Below are 21,887 nucleotides of genomic sequence, written 5' to 3'. Positions count from 1 at the left end.
CACTAGACTGTCCTCTGTATATAATATCAGTCACTAGACTGTCCCCTGTATATAATATCAGTCACTAGACTGTCCTCTGTATATAATATCAGTCACTAGACTGTCCCGTATATAATATCAGTCACTAGACTGTCCCCTGTATATAATATCAGTCACTAGACTGTCCCCTGTATATAATATCAGTCACTAGAATGTCCTCTGTATATAATATCAGTCACTAGACTGTCCTCTGTATATAATATCAGTCACTAGACTGTCCTCTGTATATAATATCAGTCACTAGACTGTCCCCTGTATATAATATCAGTCACTAGACTGTCCCCTGTATATAATATCAGTCACTAGACTGTCCCCTGTATATAATATCAGTCACTAGACTGTCCTCTGTATATAATATCAGTCACTAGACTGTCCTCTGTATATAATATCAGTCACTAGACTGTCCCCTGTATATAATATCAGTCACTAGACTGTCCTCTGTATATAATATCAGTCACTAGACTGTCCTCTGTGTATAATATCAGTCACTAGACTGTCCTCTGTATATAATATCAGTCACTAGACTGTCCTCTGTATATAATATCAGTCACTAGACTGTCCCCTGTATATAATATCAGTCACTAGACTGTCCCCTGTATATAATATCAGTCACTAGACTGTCCTCTGTATATAATATCAGTCACTAGACTGTCCTCTGTATATAATATCAGTCACTAGACTGTCCCCTGTATATAATATCAGTCACTAGACTGTCCCCTGTATATAATATCAGTCACTAGAATGTCCTCTGTATATAATATCAGTCACTAGACTGTCCTCTGTATATAATATCAGTCACTAGACTGTCCCCTGTATATAATATCAGTCACTAGACTGTCCTCTGTGTATAATATCAGTCACTAGACTGTCCCCTGTATATAATACCAGTCACTAGACTGTCCCCTGTATATAATATCAGTCACTAGACTGTCCCGTATATAATATCAGTCACTAGACTGTCCCGTATATAATATCAGTCACTAGACTGTCCTCTGTATATAATATCAGTCACTAGACTGTCCCCTGTATATAATATCAGTCACTAGACTGTCCCGTATATAATATCAGTCACTAGACTGTCCCCTGTATATAATATCAGTCACTAGACTGTCCCCTGTATATAATATCAGTCACTAGACTGTCCCCTGTATATAATATCAGTCACTAGACTGTCCTCTGTATATAATATCAGTCACTAGACTGTCCCGTATATAATATCAGTCACTAGACTGTCCCCTGTATATAATATCAGTCACTAGACTGTCCCCTGTATATAATATCATTCACTAGACTGTCCCCTGTATATAATATCAGTCACTAGACTGTCCCCTGTATATAATATCAGTCACTAGACTGTCCTCTGTGTATAATATCAGTCACTAGACTGTCCCCTGTATATAATATCAGTCACTAGACTGTCCCCTGTATATAATATCAGTCACTAGACTGTCCTCTGTGTATAATATCAGTCACTAGACTGTCCCCTGTATATAATACCAGTCACTAGACTGTCCCCTGTATATAATATCAGTCACTAGACTGTCCCGTATATAATATCAGTCACTAGACTGTCCCGTATATAATATCAGTCACTAGACTGTCCCCTGTATATAATATCAGTCACTAGACTGTCCCCTGTATATAATATCAGTCACTAGACTGTCCCCTGTATATAATATCAGTCACTAGACTGTCCCGTATATAATATCAGTCACTAGACTGTCCCCTGTATATAATATCAGTCACTAGACTGTCCTCTGTATATAATATCAGTCACTAGACTGTCCCCTGCATATAATATCAGTCACTAGACTGTCCCCTGTATATAATATCAGTCACTAGACTGTCCCCTGTATATAATATCAGTCACTAGACTGTCCCCTGTGTATAATATCAGTCACTAGACTGTCCTCTGTGTATAATATCAGTCACTAGACTGTCCCCTGTGTATAATATCAGTCACTAGACTGTCCCCTGTGTATAATATCAGTCACTAGACTGTCCCCTGTGTATAATATCAGTCACTAGACTGTCCCCTGTATATAATATCATTCACTAGACTGTCCTCTGTATATAATATCAGTCACTAGACTGTCCCCTGTATATAATATCAGTCACTAGACTGTCCCCTGTATATAATATCAGTCACTAGACTGTCCTCTGTGTATAATATCAGTCACTAGACTGTCCCCTGTATATAATATCAGTCACTAGACTGTCCCGTATATAATATCAGTCACTAGACTGTCCCGTATATAATATCAGTCACTAGACTGTCCTCTGTATATAATATCAGTCACTAGACTGTCCTCTGTATATAATATCAGTCACTAGACTGTCCTCTGTGTATAATATCAGTCACTAGACTGTCCCCTGTATATAATATCAGTCACTAGACTGTCCCGTATATAATATCAGTCACTAGACTGTCCCGTATATAATATCAGTCACTAGACTGTCCTCTGTATATAATATCAGTCACTAGACTGTCCCCTGCATATAATATCAGTCACTAGACTGTCCCCTGTATATAATATCAGTCACTAGACTGTCCCCTGTATATAATATCAGTCACTAGACTGTCCCCTGTGTATAATATCAGTCACTAGACTGTCCTCTGTGTATAATATCAGTCACTAGACTGTCCCCTGTGTATAATATCAGTCACTAGACTGTCCCCTGTGTATAATATCAGTCACTAGACTGTCCCCTGTGTATAATATCAGTCACTAGACTGTCCCCTGTATATAATATCATTCACTAGACTGTCCTCTGTATATAATATCAGTCACTAGACTGTCCCCTGTATATAATATCAGTCACTAGACTGTCCCCTGTATATAATATCAGTCACTAGACTGTCCTCTGTGTATAATATCAGTCACTAGACTGTCCCCTGTATATAATATCAGTCACTAGACTGTCCCGTATATAATATCAGTCACTAGACTGTCCCGTATATAATATCAGTCACTAGACTGTCCTCTGTATATAATATCAGTCACTAGACTGTCCTCTGTATATAATATCAGTCACTAGACTGTCCTCTGTATATAATATCAGTCACTAGACTGTCCCCTGTATATAATATCAGTCACTAGACTGTCCCCTGTATATAATATCAGTCACTAGACTGTCCCCTGTATATAATATCATTCACTAGACTGTCCTCTGTATATAATATCAGTCCCTAGACTGTCCCCTGTATATAATATCAGTCACTAGACTGTCCCCTGTATATAATATCAGTCACTAGACTGTCCTCTGTGTATAATATCAGTCACTAGACTGTCCCCTGTATATAATACCAGTCACTAGACTGTCCCCTGTATATAATATCAGTCACTAGACTGTCCCGTATATAATATCAGTCACTAGACTGTCCCGTATATAATATCAGTCACTAGACTGTCCCTGTATATAATATCAGTCACTAGACTGTCCCCTGTATATCCTAGACTGTCCCCTGTATATAATATCAGTCACTAGACTGTCCCCTGTGTATAATATCAGTCACTAGACTGTCCTCTGTGTATAATATCAGTCACTAGACTGTCCCCTGTGTATAATATCAGTCACTAGACTGTCCCCTGTGTATAATATCAGTCACTAGACTGTCCCCTGTGTATAATATCAGTCACTAGACTGTCCTCTGTATATAATATCAGTCACTAGACTGTCCTCTGTATATAATATCAGTCACTAGACTGTCCTCTGTATATAATATCAGTCACTAGACTGTCCTCTGTATATAATATCAGTCACTAGACTGTCCTCTGTATATAATATCAGTCACTAGACTGTCCTCTGTATATAATATCAGTCACTAGACTGTCCTCTGTATATATCAGTCACTAGACTGTCCTTTGTGTAGAATATCAGTCACTAGACTGTCCCCTGTGTATATAATATCAGTCACTAGACTGTCCCCTGTATATAATATCAGTCACTAGACTGTCCTCTGTGTAGATCAGTCACTAGACTGTCCTGTGTATATATTAGTTATTAGAGTGCTCTCTGCATATATCAGCCACTAGATTGTCTCCTGTATATGCCAGTTATTAGAGTGCTCTGTGTATACCAGATATTAGAGTGCTCTGTGTATACCAGTTATTAGAGTGCTGTGTATACCAGTTATTAGTGTTTTCTGTACATTAGAGTGCTCTGTGTATACCAGTTATTAGAGTGCTCTGTATACCAGTTATTAGAGTGCTCTGTGTATACCAGTTATTAGAGTGCTCTGTGTACCAGTTATTAGAGTGCTCTGTGTACACCAGATATTAGAGTGCTCTGTGTACACCAGATATTAGAGTGCTCTGTGTATACCAGATATTAGAGTGCTCTGTGTATACTAGTTAGAGTGCTCTCTGTATATTAGAGTGCTGTGTATACCAGTTATTAGAGTGCTCTGTGTACACCAGTTATTAGAGTGCTCTGTGTATACCAGATATTAGAGTGCTCTGTGTACACCAGTTATTAGAGTGCTCTGTGTATACCAGATATTAGAGTGCTCTCTGTATATTAGAGTGCTCTGTGTACACCAGATATTAGAGTGCTCTCTGTATATTAGAGTGCTTTGTGTACACCAGTTATTAGAGTGCTCTGTACACCAGATATTAGAGTGCTCTGTGTATATTCGAGTGCTCTGTGTACACCAGATATTAGAGTGCTCTCTGTATATTAGAGTGCTTTGTGTACACCAGATATTAGAGTGCTCTGTACACCAGATATTAGAGTGCTCTCTGTATATTAGAGTGCTCTGTGTACACCAGATATTAGAGTGCTCTCTGTATATTAGAGTGCTCTGTGTACACCAGATATTAGAGTGCTCTCTGTATATTAGAGTGCTTTGTGTACACCAGTTATTAGAGTGCTCTGTGTACACCAGTTATTAGAGTGCTCTGTGTACACCAGTTATTAGAGTGCTCTGTGTATACCAGATATTAGAGTGCTCTCTGTATATTAGAGTGCTCTGTGTACACCAGTTATTAGAGTGCTCTGTATTTTCCAGGCTCAGTGATAAATAACAGACTCGGGTTTATAAATGGGGTTTATTGCTGGAATTGTCACTACAAGATCCGGGTGTTAGAAAAGGGACAGATAGAAAATTCAATGCTTTACCCACGACTCGGCCCGCACAAGTTGGTGAGGAGGCGGCGGTGACAGCATGGCGGCTAGTCCGTGCACCGCGACGTTCCACCTCTGACCTTGTGACAAAGAGTGCAAATAGTCTTCCCCTCGGCAGTGATGGCGCACTGTGCGCTGCCCACCTGGAGAATGCTTCTCGACGCCCAGCGGTCCATTACACTGGCGGCAGGCGCTTCCTTCTCCCAGAACACGGACATTTGGTGCGGTGACGCCCCTGCAGTAGGTGCCCTTCTTACAGTGTCATTACATCCGAGGCAACGGCTGCTCTGACACCTCCACCAGGATGGGGGCAGTCACCTGGGAACCTACCCCCAACCAGGGGCCACGGGACAGGTTCTCAAACCACATGGCTTCATGGGAATGGAGGCTGCTGCTCCTTCACAACTACTATTAATACTGTCAAAGCGCTCGGCCTCTGCGCGGAGAACGTGATCGGTGGACGCAGACATAGCAACCTGTTACCTATAAAAGAATAAACTGATGGGTAAAATTAGGGGCCCCCAAAGCTGCAGCTCTGAAGTCATCAGGTGAGTATTGTTGTCGTAAGGTGTTAAAACCCTGCAGGTAAGTCGTTCTCAGATTATATAGCAGAGGTCATGAGACAAAGGCTGGGCCTCAGGGCCACGATCCCAGCACAGCAGCGGATCCACGTGTGCACAAGTAAGGGTGCTGGAGCGGCCGAGTGCCCCCCCCCCCCAGCGCTGCATCGGGAGCGAGACCAAAGACGGGAGTAAATAGTGTCCAGAAAACAGGTCACTGCGGCCAATACTGCTTCTACAGGTCACTCCTCATATGGAGATTCCCACCTGGCGTTACCGATTACAGGGGGGGCACTTGCGTATTCCCACCTGTCGTTACCGATTACAGGGGGGGCACTTGCGTATTCCCACCTGTCGTTACCGATTACAGGGGGGGCACTTGCGTATTCCCACCTGGCGCCACCGATTACAGGGGGGGCACTTGCGTATTGCCACCTGGCGCCACCGATTACAGGGGCCACTTATTCCCACTCGATGTCACCGATTATAGGGGCACTTCTACCTAGTAAATACATTTACCTATTAGGCATATTCTTTTTTGACGCTCATCTCATTCTGCAGCACTGCAAGGGTTAAGCTCCCCTTGCGTCTGCTGTACACACTGCGCTGTTTGTATCCCTTGCCTGAGCATTACTGTTCCAAGCTTGCTAGTTTCCGCTAAGGTGTTTGTTCCTGTTGTCTGCCAGCGCACCGACCTGTGCCTGTTTACCGGATTCTGAGCCTCTGCTGCCAGCCCTGACCTCGGACCTGTTTTTACGGATTGGCGTGCACTTTGCCCGTTACCTCTCTGTGCTCTGACCTCTACTACCACAGCTAGAGGCCCAGTGGCTCTCCTGCAGCAAAGTCCAGATCCCTGTATAGGGGTTAAAGGGCCATTACCAGGGGACTAGCAGGATAATGCCGGGTGGCCGACGCAGTGGTTCCACACCCAATGGCTTAACACCTTGTATGTCGTCAGTCACCACGGCCAAGACCCTGCGCAGGGACAGGAGAGCTGCCGCAGCCCTTTCACATCAATGACGAGAGTAAATAATCTCCAGCAGGCAGGTTATTGAGGCCAACACTGATTATAGGGGGCACTTACTTACTCCCACCTGGTGTCACATTCTTTTCCCCATGACTGTACATTGAGCACTCTAGTCACTGCTAAAGCTGCGGCCACTATTCTCCTCTTCCATCATGTCCGATACTGCACTGGTTATAAGGGACACATTTTTCCCATGACTGTTCATAGAACACTAGTCACAGCCAGAGCTGCAACCAATATTGTGTTACATCATGTCCAACAAATCTTGAGCTGACCGTTCAGCTTTTAGACCAGGTCTGATATAACACTCCAGTCACAGTCAGAGCTGCCCCTTCACATACACGTGACCGTTCTGTGCAAAAAAGCACCTGTAGGAATCTGCCGCCTACATGGCTCCTATCCACGGCAGCTTGATCAGTGCCACGCTCAGCGCTGCAGGCTGCTCGCACCCCCAATACTGTAAACCCCATCTCCCAAAATGCATCGGAGTTAGAGTAGGGCATGGACTATAACGGCAGCTGTGGTTGAGACTGGAGTGTAACAACTGATTCTGGATGTCTTCTTGGTGCAGCTCTAGAGGTGATTGGAGTATAAGAGATGATGCTAGAGGTCAGTGCAGCTCTCGCCCCATACAGGAAGGGGGTCAGGGTGGGTGATATTGTACAGCTCATCGCCAAGGCGTTAAGTTAGTCAGTCATCTAAAATTGCGCAGGAGGCGGCGGCTACATTCTCTGGTCACGTACCGCGGTGATACTCAGTATGTAAATCTTGCAAGTAACTGACCCCCCCCAGGTGGTAATAAAAAAAAAAAGGAAGGTAGGAAGGGTAGTGGAGCACCTGAGCCACGGGGTTACTCGTAGCAGGCGATCCATCCCCCCTCCTCCGTCTCCACAGTGTATATCATTAACATAAAAACAAAAACATTAAAACAGGAAAGAGTTAAAAACGTTGCGGTGACGAAGGCCACACGACTAATACTGCTTGACGCCACAGGAAAAGACAGACGCCCCCCCACACATACACTAAACTGCGAGGCCACCGCCCAATATAAATGCCCTAACGATGTTACAACTGGTCCAATCCACGAGCCACGTACAGTACCACTCCGGCCAGCAGATGAGCACCCAATAAAATCCGGCACCGAAACCCTCCCCTCGGCGCGGAGGAAACCGCCAGGGGTGCAGTCAGTGTACTGTGGTTATAGAGGAAGACTGGGATCTTAAGATAAGGCACGGCTGTGGCCCAAACGCTGTCCTCGCCCACGGGCACAAAGTCACTATAAACAGTAGATTTTGCCCTCTGTCCCAGTAATAAATTATGATCCAGTGTGGATGGTGGAGGGTCACTGGCAGGGGGCCCCCTGCCTCACCCCACCGGGCCCTGCATGCGGCAGGAGAAGCCGAGGTTGGCGCCAGCATCTTGGTAATGCATCGTCTGAGAGAAGCTGCTCGTGTCCGGCATTGGGTTTAAGATACCCCCGCACTGAGGGCAGGACTGGAACGTCTCTAGGTGACTGGCGTTTTCGCTGAAGGTCCGCTCGCACAGGTCGCACTGGTAAAGCTTCTCCGGGAGCATCCAGTCATCTTGGTCTTCAGGGGGAAGGTTACGACAAGGCAGCCGTCGCTTGGAATTGTCTACGGCCCTGTCGTCATCGTCAGAGTCCGCCGTCTGCTCGTAGTTCCGCCTCTGAGGGGGGCGCCGCTTCCTCTTGCCGGGACGGGTGACTACGCAGAGGGTGGAAATACCTGGTAAAGACTCCCGGTGGGAGCCGAAGCTCGGCTGAGCCAGGGAGATGACTTCCGTATCTGGAAAAGAGGAAGAAGATGATCGCTGAGCATGGAGACTGGAAGCAGTTGTGAATTTAGAGTCACGTGACACGCTGTTCTATTGGCAGGAGGATGCGGGTACAGTATGTGTAAATCGATGCCCACCCAACCTGTGCAGTGGAGGAGAGCGGATGTACCAACCTGGCTCAGCGGGCAGCGCCTCCTCCTTGCCGTCTTCTGCAGGAAGCGCGTCTTCTTTTAACGCCCACAGGGAAAGGTCTGGGTCAAATCCTGAGATACCTGGAATCAGAGGAGATGCGTGATACAGCCGCCATCTCCACTGCGCTACCGCAGGCACTAAGCCGCCTGTCACCCAGCTTTCCCAGGTACAGGAAGAGTAAACATAATCACTTTTGTACCATACACAGCGGTAAACACACATCTCCCACAATGCGGCAACACGCTGTGTGAAGACTGCAGCTTTCGCTGTGGCTGGAGCACAAGACATGATATAAATGTGGGGCATCACGGTGGCTCAGTGGTTAGTGGACTGCTGGCAGCTGTGAATGGGACTGGAGAAGAAGACATGAGAGAAGTTCTGACTTGGCTGCAGATCTGGATGTGAGTGGAGAAGATATGATATAAACACAGACTAGTGACCGCAGCTCTGGGTGGGACTCACTGGGGCTGGACGTGTCTTGCTCCTCCTTTGGGTCTCTGTCGTCGTCGTGGTGTTTGATCCTTAGTAAGATGTCCGGAGTAGAGCTGCCACCCGGAGCTATGAAGAAAGAAACGGAGGACGTGTGAGTGGCAGCCACGTTACAGACCTAGAGCACCGTACGACCCTACAGCGAATGTGCGGCGCAGGCGCCACGGACTACGGTGTCTGCTCTGGATCACCCTGCAGTGAACCTACAAGGGCTATTTTGGACCGTCACCCTCTGTCATGCACCAAAGATACTGTGGCCATTATCGAAAATGCCATCTAAGGGGTTAAACTGCTGCACCCACAGGATCACCCTACCAGGACGCAACAGGTTAAAAGAAATTAAATGACCCAACAAAGCTGTGCGGGTCTCAGCACATTTGTGACATCACGTGAGCCGACAACCAATCACAGGCCGCTGCACTGGTGACTTGCGGCGCCACATCTGTACACTATACCGGAAGCACGATTATAGGGGCCACTCACCGTGTCCGGGCTCCGGGGCTCCACTGTCCTTCTCCTCCTCTTTGATCTTCAGGAGGACGTCTCCGTTTACAATCTTGTACCCTGGGGGGAGGAATAGTAAGCGTCACTGCCAGAACCGCGGCAAACCCAGAAATGTCCTACCAATGGGCTCCACCACTATACTCTATGGTCCCAGAGGTCACAATGCATTTTCATAATGGATGGGGTCCCCAGAAAGAGCACCTTTCAGCAAGATCAGCCGCATGAAATCAAGAATTCTGCCTAGTAGGACGGATCCCTTTCTGCCACAATGATGCATCGGACACGTCCTCGCTAGTGATGGCTGTACCTCAGGTGTTCACAGTGGACCATCTAAGCTTTCAGACGAGTGGGAAGAAACTGAAATACAGCCGTCAAAGACTGCAGCTCCCATTCCTAACGACTGCATCTTGGACTGTATCGTGGTCTTGTTTTAAAGCTTAGGTCGTCAGTTTTCAAAAACAAGACCTGACTGATGGCTCTAACTGCTGTGCTGCCTGAGAAACTGGAGGTTAAAGGGCTTCTGTCACCCCACTAAACCGTTTTTAGTTTTTTTTTTGTTTACTTATAATCCCTACACTGTGATTTCTGCCTACATAATCTAATTAATCATTTCGGTCCAGTAGATGGTGTTAAAAACGTGCTTTTAAAATATGCAAATTACCTTGCTACTTGCTGGTAGCAGCCGCATCCTCCGATCCTAAAGACGCCCCCTCCTCATGTTGATTGACAGGGCCAGGGAACGGGATCGTCCTCTGCTGGCCCTGTTTGCATTCAAAATCTCTCGCCTGCGCCGTAACGATTTTCAATCGGCGCACTGAGAGGCGGCCGCTCGCTCGCCGCTCCATCCTCAATGCGCCGGGTGTAGGTGTGACGTCATCGGCGCAGGCGCATTGAGAATGGAGCGGCGGCCTCTCAGTGCGCCTGCGCCGACTGAATACCGTTACGGCGCAGGCGAGAGATCTTGATAGCAGACAGGGCCAGCAGAGGACGATCCCGTTCCCTGGCCCTGTCAATCAACATGCGGAGGGGGCGTCTTTAGGATCGGAGGATGCGGCTGCTACCAGCAAGTAACCGCCCTACTTGCTGGTAGCATGGTAATTTGCATATTTTAAAAGCACGTTTTTAACACAATTTACTGGACCAAAATGATTAATTAGATGTGTGATGAATGCAGAAATTGCAGTGTAGGGATTATAAGTAAACAAAAAATAAAATAAAATAACGGTTTAGTGGGGTGACAAGAAGCCCTTTAGGGCAGGACCCCCATTCAGCCAGCCGTGATCTGAGCCAGCGGGCAGCAGGGTGGATGGGGTAAGCCCAGTGAAGAAATGCTGACAGGAGGCAGGGAAGGAAAGAACGAGATCATCATCTCCCTGTATAACACTACAAGTCTACACACCCCTGTTACAATGTCCGGTTTCTGTGATGTAAAAAATCAGACAAAGATAAAGCATTTCAGAACTTTCTCCACCTTTAATGTGACCTATAGGGTCCATTCACACGTCTGCACCCGTTCCGCAATTTTGCGGAACGGGTGCGGACCCATTCATTCTCTATGGGCCCGGAACGTGAAGCGGAGAGCACACTATATGCTCTCCACTTCCGGTCCGCAGCTCCGCAAAAGATAGAGCATGTCCTATTCTTGTCCGCACCTGCGGACAAGAATAGGCATTTCTATAGCGGGTGCCGGCCGGGTGTATGGACCCATAAACTGTACAACTCAATTGAAAAAGAAACAAATCTTTTAGGTGGAGGGAACCCCAAAAAAATTATCTGGTTGCATAAGTGTGCGCACCCTCTTATAAGTGGGGATGTAGCTGTGTTCCGAAATAAGCAATCACATTCACAATCCGGTTAAATAGGAGTCAGCATACACCTGCCATCATGTAAAGTGCCTCTGATTAACCCAAAATAAAGTTCAGCTGCTCTAGTTGGTCTTTCCTGAAATTTTCTTAGTCGCATCCCACAGCAAAAGCCATGGTCCACAGAGAGCTTCCAAATCATCAGAGGGATCTGATTGTTAAAAGGTATCAGTCAGGAGAAGGGGACAAAAGAATTTCCAAGGCATAAGATATACTATGGAACACAGTGAAGACAGTCATCATCAAGTGGAGAAAATATGGCACAACATTACCAAGAACTGGACGTCCCTCCAAAATTGATGAAAAGACGAGAAGAAAACTGGTCTGGGAGGCGACCAAGAGGCCTACAGCAACATTAAAGGAGCTGCAGGAATATCTGGCAAGTACTGGCTGTGTGGTACATGTGACAGCAATCTCCCGTATTCTTCATATGTCTGGGCTATGGGGTAGAGTGGCAAGACGAAAGCCTTTTATTACCAAGAAAATCATCTAAGCCAGGCCACATTTTGCAAAAACACATCTGAAGTCTCCCAAAAGCATGTGGGAAAAGGTGTTATGGTCTGATGAAACCAAGGTGGAACTTTTTGGCCATAATTCCAAAAGATATGTTTGGCGCCAAAATAACACTGCACATCACCAAAAGAACACCATACCCACAGTGAAGCATGGTGGTGGCAGCATCATGTCAAGGGGCTGTTCTTCTTCAGCTGGAACTGGGGCCTTAGTTAAGCTAGAGGTTATTATGAACAGGTCCAAATACCAGTCAATATTGGCACAAAACCTTCAGGCTTCTGCTAGAAAGCTGAACATGAAGAGGAACTTCATCTTTCAGCATGACAACGACCCAAAGCATACATCCAAATCAGCAAAGGAATGGCTTCACCAGAAGAAGATTAAAGTTTTGGAATGGCCCAGCCAGAGCCCAGACCTGAATCCGATTGACAATCTGTGGGGTGATCTGAAGAGGGCAGTGCCCAGGAGATGCCCTCGCAATCTGACAGATCTGGAGTGTTTTTGCCAAGAAGAGCGGGCAAATCTTGGCAAGTCAAAATGTGCCATGCTGATAGACTCATACCCAAAAAGACTGAGTGCTGTAATCAAATCAAAAGGTGCTTCAACAAAGTATTAGTTTAAGGGTGTTTACACTTCTGCAACCATATTATTTTATTTTTATATTTTTTCTTCCTTCCACCTATAAGATTTCAGTTTGTTTTTCCCTTGAGTTGTACAGTTTATAGGTCACATTAAAAGGGGGAAAAAGTTCTGAAATGATTCATCTTTGTCTCATTTTTTTTTTACATTTTAACTACAGGGGTGTGTAGACTTTCTATCCACTGTACATGAGCCCAGGGGAGAGGACTACATGGACCTCTGTGCACGTTATCAGTATATGCTGAGCACTCGCCCACCTCCCCTCCGTTTACTGATGCCATGGCCCAGACATTTCCTGACGCATTCAGTTCACAGCGCCAATGACGTGTCACCACACACAGAAGCCCGCTACACTGCCCGTCTCCTGCCCATACCGGACCTTCAGAGAATGGAGAAGGCTTCTGTCCGTTAGGAAGCACATTGCTGCTCACTGACTGTCTCCATCATTTCCCATTACCGTAATAAAAAGATAATATATAAATAAATGCATGGGTATTTCAGGAGTAACACAGAGGCTGCGCCGTGGCCTAGGATGGACGCCTCTTACCCATGCCCTCCAGTGCCGCGTGGATCTCCCGCATCACGTTCTTGTACAGCTCCTTCTGCCATTCCTCCAGACCGCCCCACTCCTTGGCAGAGAAATAGGCAGCCACATCATGGAAGGTGACCAGACCCTTGATGGAGAAGAGCGAGACGGTGACTGACAGACAAGGAACTTAAAGGGGTATTCCGCTTATAATAAGGTATCCCCCGAGCCACAGGATGTCAGTGGGGGTCCTATCGGCTATCTCCAGTGCTCCCATGGCTTTACAGACCAGCTGCTCCCTACACTTGCGGGGGGTTCCGCAGGGTATGGGGCTACAGTTCTCGTTATCGGTGGGGGTCCTACTGCTGAAATCTGACAGGATAGGGAATAACTTGTTATAACCAGGATACCCCTTTAAGAACAAAGCACAGAAGGGAAAGGAAACAGCAACACAGATCTACTCCGCAGAGCAGCATCACGTAGCCGGGGCCTCCGCTGACTGCATCTCACCGCTCCGTACATAACACTAGAGAAGCCTGACACACTGTAACTACACCTCAGCTGTGTGAGCAGGTAAGGAAAGATATTCAGCCTCTAGATGCAAATAATGAATGTTCCTGGATAAGGTACTCACTGATTACCTTACATACTGTATTATACTCCAGAGCTGCACTCACTATTCTGCTGGTGCAGTCACTGTCTACATACATTACTTATCCTGTACTGATCCTGAGTTACATCCTGTATTATACTCCAGAGCTGCACTCACTATTCTGCTGGTGGAGTCACTGTGTACATACATTACTTATCCTGTACTGATCCCGAGTTACATCCTGTATTATACTCCAGAGCTGCACTCACTATTCTGCTGGTGGAGTCACTGTCTACATACATTACATTACTTATCCTGTACTGATCCAGAGTTACATCCTGTATTATACTCCAGAGCTGCACTCACTATTCTGCTGGTGCAGTCACTGTGTACATACATTACTTATCCTGTACTGTCCTGAGTTACATCCTGTATTATACTCCAGAGCTGCACTCACTATTCTGCTGGTGCAGTCACTGTGTACATACATTACATTACTTATCCTGTACTGATCCTGAGTTACATCCTGTATTATACCCCAGAGCTGCACTCACTATTCTGCTGGTGCAGTCACTCTGTACATACATTACATTACTTATCCTGTACTGATCCGGAGTTACATCCTGTATTATACTCCAGAGCTGCACTCACTATTCTGCTGGTGCAGTCACTCTGTACATACATTACTTATCCTGTACTGATCCTGAGTTACATCCTGTATTATACTCCAGAGCTGCACTCACTATTCTGCTGGTGCAGTCACTCTGTACATACATTACATTACTTATCCTGTACTGATCCGGAGTTACATCCTGTATTATACTCCAGAGCTGCACTCACTATTCTGCTGGTGCAGTCACTCTGTACATACATTACTTATCCTGTACTGATCCTGAGTTACATCCTGTATTACACTCCAGAGCTGCACTCACTATTCTGCTGGTGCAGTCACTGTGTACATTACATTACTTATCCTGTACTGATCCTGAGTTACATCCTGTATTATACTCCAGAGCTGCACTCACTATTCTGCTGGTGCAGTCACTGTGTACATTACTTATCCTGTACTGATCCTGAGTTACATCCTGTATTATACTCCAGAGCTGCACTCACTATTACATTACTTATTTTGGACTTCAGCAGCAGAATAGTGAGTGCAGCTGTGGAGTATAATACAGATATAATTCAGTATTTTGGACTGATGGGATCGTATTACTGCTCTGCCCTGTGTTCTGATGACGTCACTCACCCGCCCGGGGATGAGGCTCTTCTCCTCCGCCCCCAGCTGCTCTGGCTCCTCCCACTCCTCCTTAATTTTGGGGCTGCATTGGCTGGTGTCTTCATAGGGCGCCTCCTCATCTACAATGGAGAGAAGAAGGTCAGTTGTCAGCAGATGGACCTCCAGCAGGTCACCCAGAGTCAGTGAGGGACATCCTCTCCCCGAGTAACGCACCTTCTCTCTTCACCGTGTGGCCGTTCACCTCCTCGCCCACGGCCTCGCCCTCCGCCTCCTCATTCTTCTGCAGGACTCTCTGCTGGGGCGTCAGGCCGGCCGCCATCTTCAGGTGCTTCATGATGCCCCTTATCCTGGCCTCGCCCACGGGCAGGTTTTTGAACCAGCGGGCGTACCCGGGGCGGCGGTCGGGCTGTGGGGTGAGGTAGAAGGGGGAGTCTTTGGTCTTCATCTTGTCGGGCCTCTCCTGGGCGTACTTCTGGTAGGCTTTGACCACGTCCCGGTCGGGCTGCTCGGGGCTCTCGTAGATCTGCATCCTCATGGTGTGCACGGGGTGGAGACGGCTGGCGCCGCGGCCGCCCGTCAGCTTCTTGGTGTGCTCCAGGTACTTCCTGCCCTGCGGGTCGGACTTCAGGGTGATGTCGCCCCAGCGGAGGCTGTGCTGCTCCAGGGTGCGGAGGCTGAAGTGGAGGCCGATGTTGAAGAACAGCATGTGGAGCAGGGCGGTGGGGCTGTGCAGGCCGATGGCGCCCGTGGCGTACAGCCGCTCTATGTCGCGTTCGCTCAGCGGCTCGGCCTGGTTGGGGGGAGTGCTCCGGCTCAGGGTCTTCAGGTAGGACTGCCGCTCCCGCATGGCGCTCACCGTCTTCTTGAACTTGGTCTCCTTGGAGCGGTAGATGGCGTGCGGGTAGCCGCTCTTCTCGAAGTGGCGGTCCAGGCTGCCCAGGATGCCACGCAGCGTGCCCGCCTCGTACTCTGAGCCGTCCGGCTTACGGTGGGTGCGGATGAAGGTGGACAGGTGGTCATCCAGCTCGCCGACGGGGATGGACAGCAAAGGCCTCTCCTCCCGCGCCCGGCACAGGTACGTCTGCACGATGCGCAGGTCAAACTTGGTCTTCTTCAAGGTGTTCTTGTTGTCTGACTGCCAGAAATCCGCCATCTTCTTCTGTGACATCATAGCTGCTAGTTAAGGGTCCGCCAGTGAGCTCATCACTTACAAGCCGCAGATGACGTCACTCCTCTGACGTCACCGCACCCCGGGCGCTGACACAACGACTGCACGGTCCCGTGCTGAGAACCTCGGGCCGCTCCGGTCGCCGACAAATGGCAACTTCCCGCGGATCGGAAATCCTGCATGAGCGTCGCCGAGCCCGACGCATGCGCAGAGTGCCCTGAAGGCATGCGCAGTAGGCAGCAACGCGCGGAGGGCGGAAGTTTGTGCGGCGCGTGCGCAGACAAGAGCCAAAGGGAGCGTTGGTATTGCGCATGAGCAGAATACTTGTAGCGTTATACTACCCTACCTCGTGAGATTTCCCTACCCTCTGACTTCCTGTCGCATCAGCGATGACGTCGGGAGGCGTGCCTTACTTTTCACCATCTGCGCATGCCCAAAAGGACACTCTAGTGAAAATCTCACGGCTGAATTGAGCAGCACAGCGGGAACCTGCGCATGCGTCGGGAAGCCGAGGTAGGGAAAAATCATGGGTCAGTGCGCAAGCGCAGTTAACTCATTAAAATCCACCCGATATACGCGCCTGCGCAATGTGGTGGTAGGGAAAAATTACGTCCCAGTGCGCAAGCGCCGAGGGTAAGTATGAATATCCATGCCAAAAGCACTTTTAACCCTTTGCAGGAGCTATTCTCATATTGGTTCTTGATTGATAGTCCTCTTATATATAGGTTCTATTATATAGGGGGGCTGTCTGCGCAGTATATGGGGGTCTGTCTGCACAGTATATGGGGGGGCTGTCTGCACAGTATATGGGGGGGCTGTCTGCACAGTATATTTGGGGGGCTGTCTGCGCATTATATGGGGGGGCTGTCTGCACAGTATATGGGGGGGGGGCTGTCTGCGCAGTATATGGGGGGGCTGTCTGCACAGTATATGGAGGGGCTGTCTGCACAGTATATTTGAGGGGCTGTCTGTGCAGTATATGGGGGGGCTGTCTGCGCAGTATATGGGGGGGCTGTCTGCGCATTATATGGGGGGCTGTCTGCGAAGTATATGGGGGGGCTGTCTGCACAGTATATTTGAGGGGCTGTCTGTGCAGTATATGGGGGGGCTGTCTGCGCAGTATATGGGGGGGCTGTCTGCGCATTATATGGGGGGCTGTCTGCGAAGTATATGGGGGGGCTGTCTGCGCAGTATATTTGGGGGGCTGTCTGCGCATTATATGGGGGGGCTGTCTGCGCAGTATATGGGGGGGCTGTCTGCGCAGTATATGGGGGGGCTGTCTGCACAGTATATGGGGGGGCTGTCTGCACAGTATATGGGGGGGCTGTCTGCACAGTATATGGGGGAGCTGTCTGCGCAGTATATGGGGGGGCTGTCTGCGCAGTATATTTGGGGGGCTGTCTGCGCAGTATATGGGGGGGCTGTCTGCGCAGTATATGGGGGGGCTGTCTGCGCAGTATATGGGGGGGCTGTCTGCGCAGTATATGGGGGGGGGCTGTCTGCGCATTATATGGGGGGGCTGTCTGCGCAGTATATGGGGGGGCTGTCTGTGCAGTATATGGGGGGCTGTCTGCGCAGTATACGGGGGGACTGTCTGCGCAGTATACGGGGGGGCTGCCTGCGCAGTATATGGGGGGCTGTCTGCGCAGTATATGGGGGGGCTGTCTGCGCAGTATATGGGGGGGCTGTCTGCGCAGTATATGGGGGGCTGTCTGCGCAGTATACGGGGGGACTGTCTGCGCAGTATAGGGGGGGGCTGCCTGCGCAGTATATGGGGGGGCTGCCTGCGCAGTATATGGGGGGGCTGTCTGCGCAGTATATGGGGGGCTGTCTGCGCAGTATATGGGGGGCTGTCTGCGCAGTATACGGGGGGACTGTCTGCGCAGTATACGGGGGGACTGTCTGCGCAGTATATGGGGGGCTGTCTGCGCAGTATATGGGGGGGCTGTCTGCGCGGTATATTGGGGGGCTGTCTGCGCAGTATATTGGGGGGCTGTCTTAGCAGTATATGGGGGGGTGTCTGTGCATTATATAAGGAGGTCTGTGCAGTATATGGGGGGGGCTGTCTGCGCAGTATATGAGGTGCTGTCTGCGCAATATATGGGGGGCTGTCTGCGCCAGTATATGAGGTGCTGTCTGCGCAATATATGGGGGCTGTCTGCGCAGTATATGGGGGGGCTGTCTGCGCAGTATATGGGGGGCTGTCTGCGCAGTATATGGGGGGGCTGTCTGCGCAGTATATGGGGGTGCTGTCTGCGCAGTATATGGGGGGCTGTCTGCGCAGTATATGGGGGGGCTGTCTGCGCAGTATATGGGGGGGCTGTCTGCTCATTATATGGAGGGCGTCTGCTCATTATATGGAGGGCGTCTGCTCATTATATGGGGGGCTGTCTGCGCAGTATATGGGGGGGTGTCTGTGCATTATATAGGGAGGTCTGTGCAGTATATGGGGGGGGCTGTCTGCGCAGTATATGGGGGGGCTGTCTGCGCAGTATATGGGGAGGCTGTCTGCGCATTATATGGGGGGGGCTGTCTGCGCAGTATATGGGGGGGCTGTCTGCGCAGTATATGGGGGGGCTGTCTGCGCAGTATATGGGGGGCTGTCTGCGCAGTATATGGGGGTGCTGTCTGCGCAGTATATGGGGGGGCTGTCTGCGCAGTATATGGGGGGGCTGTCTGCGCAGTATATGGGGGGCTGTCTGCTCATTATATGGAGGGCGTCTGCTCATTATATGGAGGGCGTCTGCTCATTATATGGGGGGGCTGTCTGCGCAGTATATGGGGGGGTGTCTGTGCATTATATAGGGAGGTCTGTGCAGTATATGGGGGGGGCTGTCTGCGCAGTATATGGGGGGGCTGTCTGCGCATTATATGGGGGGGCAGCCTGCGCAGTATATGGGGGGGCTGTCTGCGCATTATATGGGGGGGCTGTCTGCGCATTATATGGGGGGCTGTCTGCGCAGTATATGGGGGGGCTGTCTGCGCAGTATATGGGGGGGCTGTCTGCACAGTATATTTGGGGGGCTGTCTGCGCAGTATATGGGGGGGGGCTGTCTGCGCAGTATATGGGGGGGCTGTCTGCGCAGTATATGGGGGGGCTGTCTGCGCAGTATATGGGGGGGCTGCCTGCGCATTATATGGGGGGTCTGTCTGCGCAGTATATGGGGGGGCTGTCTGCGCAGTATATGGGGGGGGCTGTCTGCGCAGTATATGGGGGGGCTGCCTGCGCAGTATATGGGGGGGCTGTCTGCGCATTATATGGGGGGGCTGTCTGCGCATTATATGGGGGGGCTGTCTGCGCATTATATGGGGGGCTGTCTGCGCGTATATGGGGGGCTGTCTGCGCATTATATGGGGGGGTGTCTGTGCATTATATAGGGAGGTCTGTGCAGTATATGGGGGGCTGTCTGCAAAGTATATGGGGGGCTGTCTGTGCGATACAGTATATTAGGGATGTATGTGCAGCATATTTGGGGGGGGGCAGTGTATTATATTTGTGGGCTGTGCGTTAGATGTGGAGCTGTGCACCACGTGTTGCCTGTGTGTTAGATGTGTACAACCCTATTTTAACAAAAAAATCTAATAAAAAATTCCCTATATCTCCTATGCCAGTGATGGCGAACCTTTTACAGGCTGAGTGCCCAAACTGTAACCCAAGACCCACTTATTTATCGCAAAGTGCCCACACGGCAATTTACCCTTAATACTACAGTCCAATATAGTGTATCTTCCATGTACTTTATCATGTAGCTGTAATAGCCTGCCTACATTCAGTGCACTGCCGGGGCCATTCATAGTGAACCCGGCGCTGATGAATGGCAGGAAAAGTCTAAGGCATATTGGTACACCATAGACTTTTCCCAAGGTGTGGGTGCCCACAGAAAGGTCTCTGAGTGCCGCCTCTGGCACCCGTGCCATAGGTTCGCCACCACTGTCCTATGCCATGGCATGTTTTTTGCTACGAAACTGCAGCCAGCTCGTCACTTGGAGAAGGATGAGAAGCTGCCCCCATTCAGAGGGACACACCTGCCACCAGATCCGTCGCTCACTGGATTCTGTAATCACTGTCTGCTGTGTATGTGCGCGCCGTCAGTCTGCTGTGTCTGTGCGCGCCGTCAGTCTGCTGTGTGTGTGCGTGCCGTCAGTCTGCTGTGTGTGTGCGTGCCGTCAGTCTGCTGTGTGTGTGCGTGCCGTCAGTCTGCTGTGTGTGTGCGCACCGTCAGTCTGCTGTGTGTGTGCGCACCGTCAGTCTGCTGTGTATGTGTGCACCGTCAGTCTGCTGTGTGTGTGCGCGCCGTCAGTCTGCTGTGTGTGCGCGCCGTCAGTCTGCTGTGTGTGTGCGCGCCGTCCGTCTGCTGTGTATGTGTGTGCACCGTCAGTCTGCTGTGTATGTGTGCGCACCGTCAGTCTGCTGTGTATGTGTGCGCACCGTCAGTCTGCTGTGTATGTGTGCGCACCGTCAGTCTGCTGTGTGTGTGCGCGCCGTCAGTCTGCTGTGTGTGTGCGCACCGTCAGTCTGCTGTGTGTGTGCGCACCGTCAGTCTGCTGTGTGTGTGCGCACCGTCAGTCTGCTGTGTATGTGTGCGCACCGTCAGTCTGCTGTGTGGTGCGCGCCGTCAGTCTGCTGTGTATGTGTGCGCGCCGTCAGTCTGCTGTGTATGTGTGCGCGCCGTCAGTCTGCTGTGTGTGTGCGCGCCGTCAGTCTGCTGTGTGTGTGCGCGCCGTCAGTCTGCTGTGTGTGTGCGCGCCGTCAGTCTGCTGTGTGTGTGCGCGCCGTCAGTCTGCTGTGTGTGTGCGCGCCGTCAGTCTGCTGTGTGACCCGTAGTCTGCTGTGTGCGCGCCGTCAGTCCTGCTGTGTGTGTGCGCGCCGTCAGTCTGCTGTGTGTGTGCGCGCCGTCAGTCTGCTGTGTGTGTGCGCGCCGTCAGTCTGCTGTGTATGTGCGCACCGTCAGTCTGCTGCACTGAGTCTGTTCTGCCATTTACTCTGACCAGCATGTTCTCCTATGGAACACGAGGTACCTGAAGTGGAATGAAGAAGCCCATGTGTGAGGCCTGCGCCCTGGCGGGAGCAGTGAAGGGGTATCTGACACGTGACGAGCTGCTCCTGTGTACTGTGACCACCGCCAGTTCAGAGGTCGGCACCCATAGGCCGTCCACATGCTGTGAATTACATCTCCCATCATGCTGGTAAAGTATTATGGGAGGTGTAGTCCAAAACATCTGGAATACCAAATGCGTAGGAATGAAAAGCATGGTGTGTGATTGGTCAGTAACAAGGGTTGGAGCCTTGACGTGGCGTTACTGCTCACATGTGTATCCATGTGCCAAATCAACCAATGTGAGTGACTGTAATTAATACTGATTAGGTAACTATAAATACTGTGACAATGGAGAATTAAACGACCGTATCTCCTACACACCGCTTACACTGTGACCGCATCTCCTACACACCGCTTACACCGTGACCGTATCTCCTACACACCGCTTACACTGTGACCGCATCTCCTACACACCGCTTACACCGTGACCGCATCTCCTACACACCGCTTACACCGCGACCGTATCTCCTACACACTGCTTACACTGTGACCGCATCTCCTACACACCGCTTACAC

The 21,887-nt window shown here is 49.6% G+C and overlaps 2 protein-coding genes across 2 annotated transcripts in view; one reads left to right on the top strand and one right to left on the bottom strand.

Moving 5' to 3' along the window:
* Positions 1-21,887, top strand: part of LOC122944600 — a 565,582-nt gene that overhangs the window by 461,352 nt on the left and 82,343 nt on the right. The window lies entirely within an intron of this gene.
* LOC122944591 lies at positions 6,277-16,477 on the bottom strand. Its single transcript, XM_044303023.1, has 7 exons — positions 15,318-16,477; positions 15,114-15,223; positions 13,294-13,420; positions 9,712-9,792; positions 9,202-9,297; positions 8,721-8,819; positions 6,277-8,558 (listed from the first exon to the last, which is right to left on the bottom strand). The coding sequence occupies exons 1-7, from the start codon at positions 16,273-16,275 to the stop codon at positions 8,119-8,121; spliced, it is 1,911 nt and encodes a 636-aa protein (XP_044158958.1). The 5' UTR covers positions 16,276-16,477; the 3' UTR covers positions 6,277-8,118.

The sequence above is a fragment of the Bufo gargarizans genome, chromosome 8 (genome assembly GCF_014858855.1).
Source record: "Bufo gargarizans isolate SCDJY-AF-19 chromosome 8, ASM1485885v1, whole genome shotgun sequence".
NCBI classification, from domain to species: domain Eukaryota; kingdom Metazoa; phylum Chordata; class Amphibia; order Anura; family Bufonidae; genus Bufo; species Bufo gargarizans.
This window is presented reverse-complemented; position numbering and strand designations above follow the sequence as displayed.

Excerpts from the sequence above, each read along its gene's own strand:
- LOC122944591 (XM_044303023.1), bottom strand. The coding sequence starts at position 16,275 with ATGATGTCACAGAAGAAGATGGCGGATTTCTGGCAGTCAGACAACAAG. Across the intron at positions 13,421-15,113 it reads AGAGCCTCATCCCCGGGCGG|GGTCTGGTCACCTTCCATGA; the intron begins GTGAGTGACGTC and ends TTCTCCATCAAG. Across the intron at positions 8,559-8,720 it reads GGCGCTGCCCGCTGAGCCAG|ATACGGAAGTCATCTCCCTG; the intron begins GTTGGTACATCC and ends CCTCTTTTCCAG.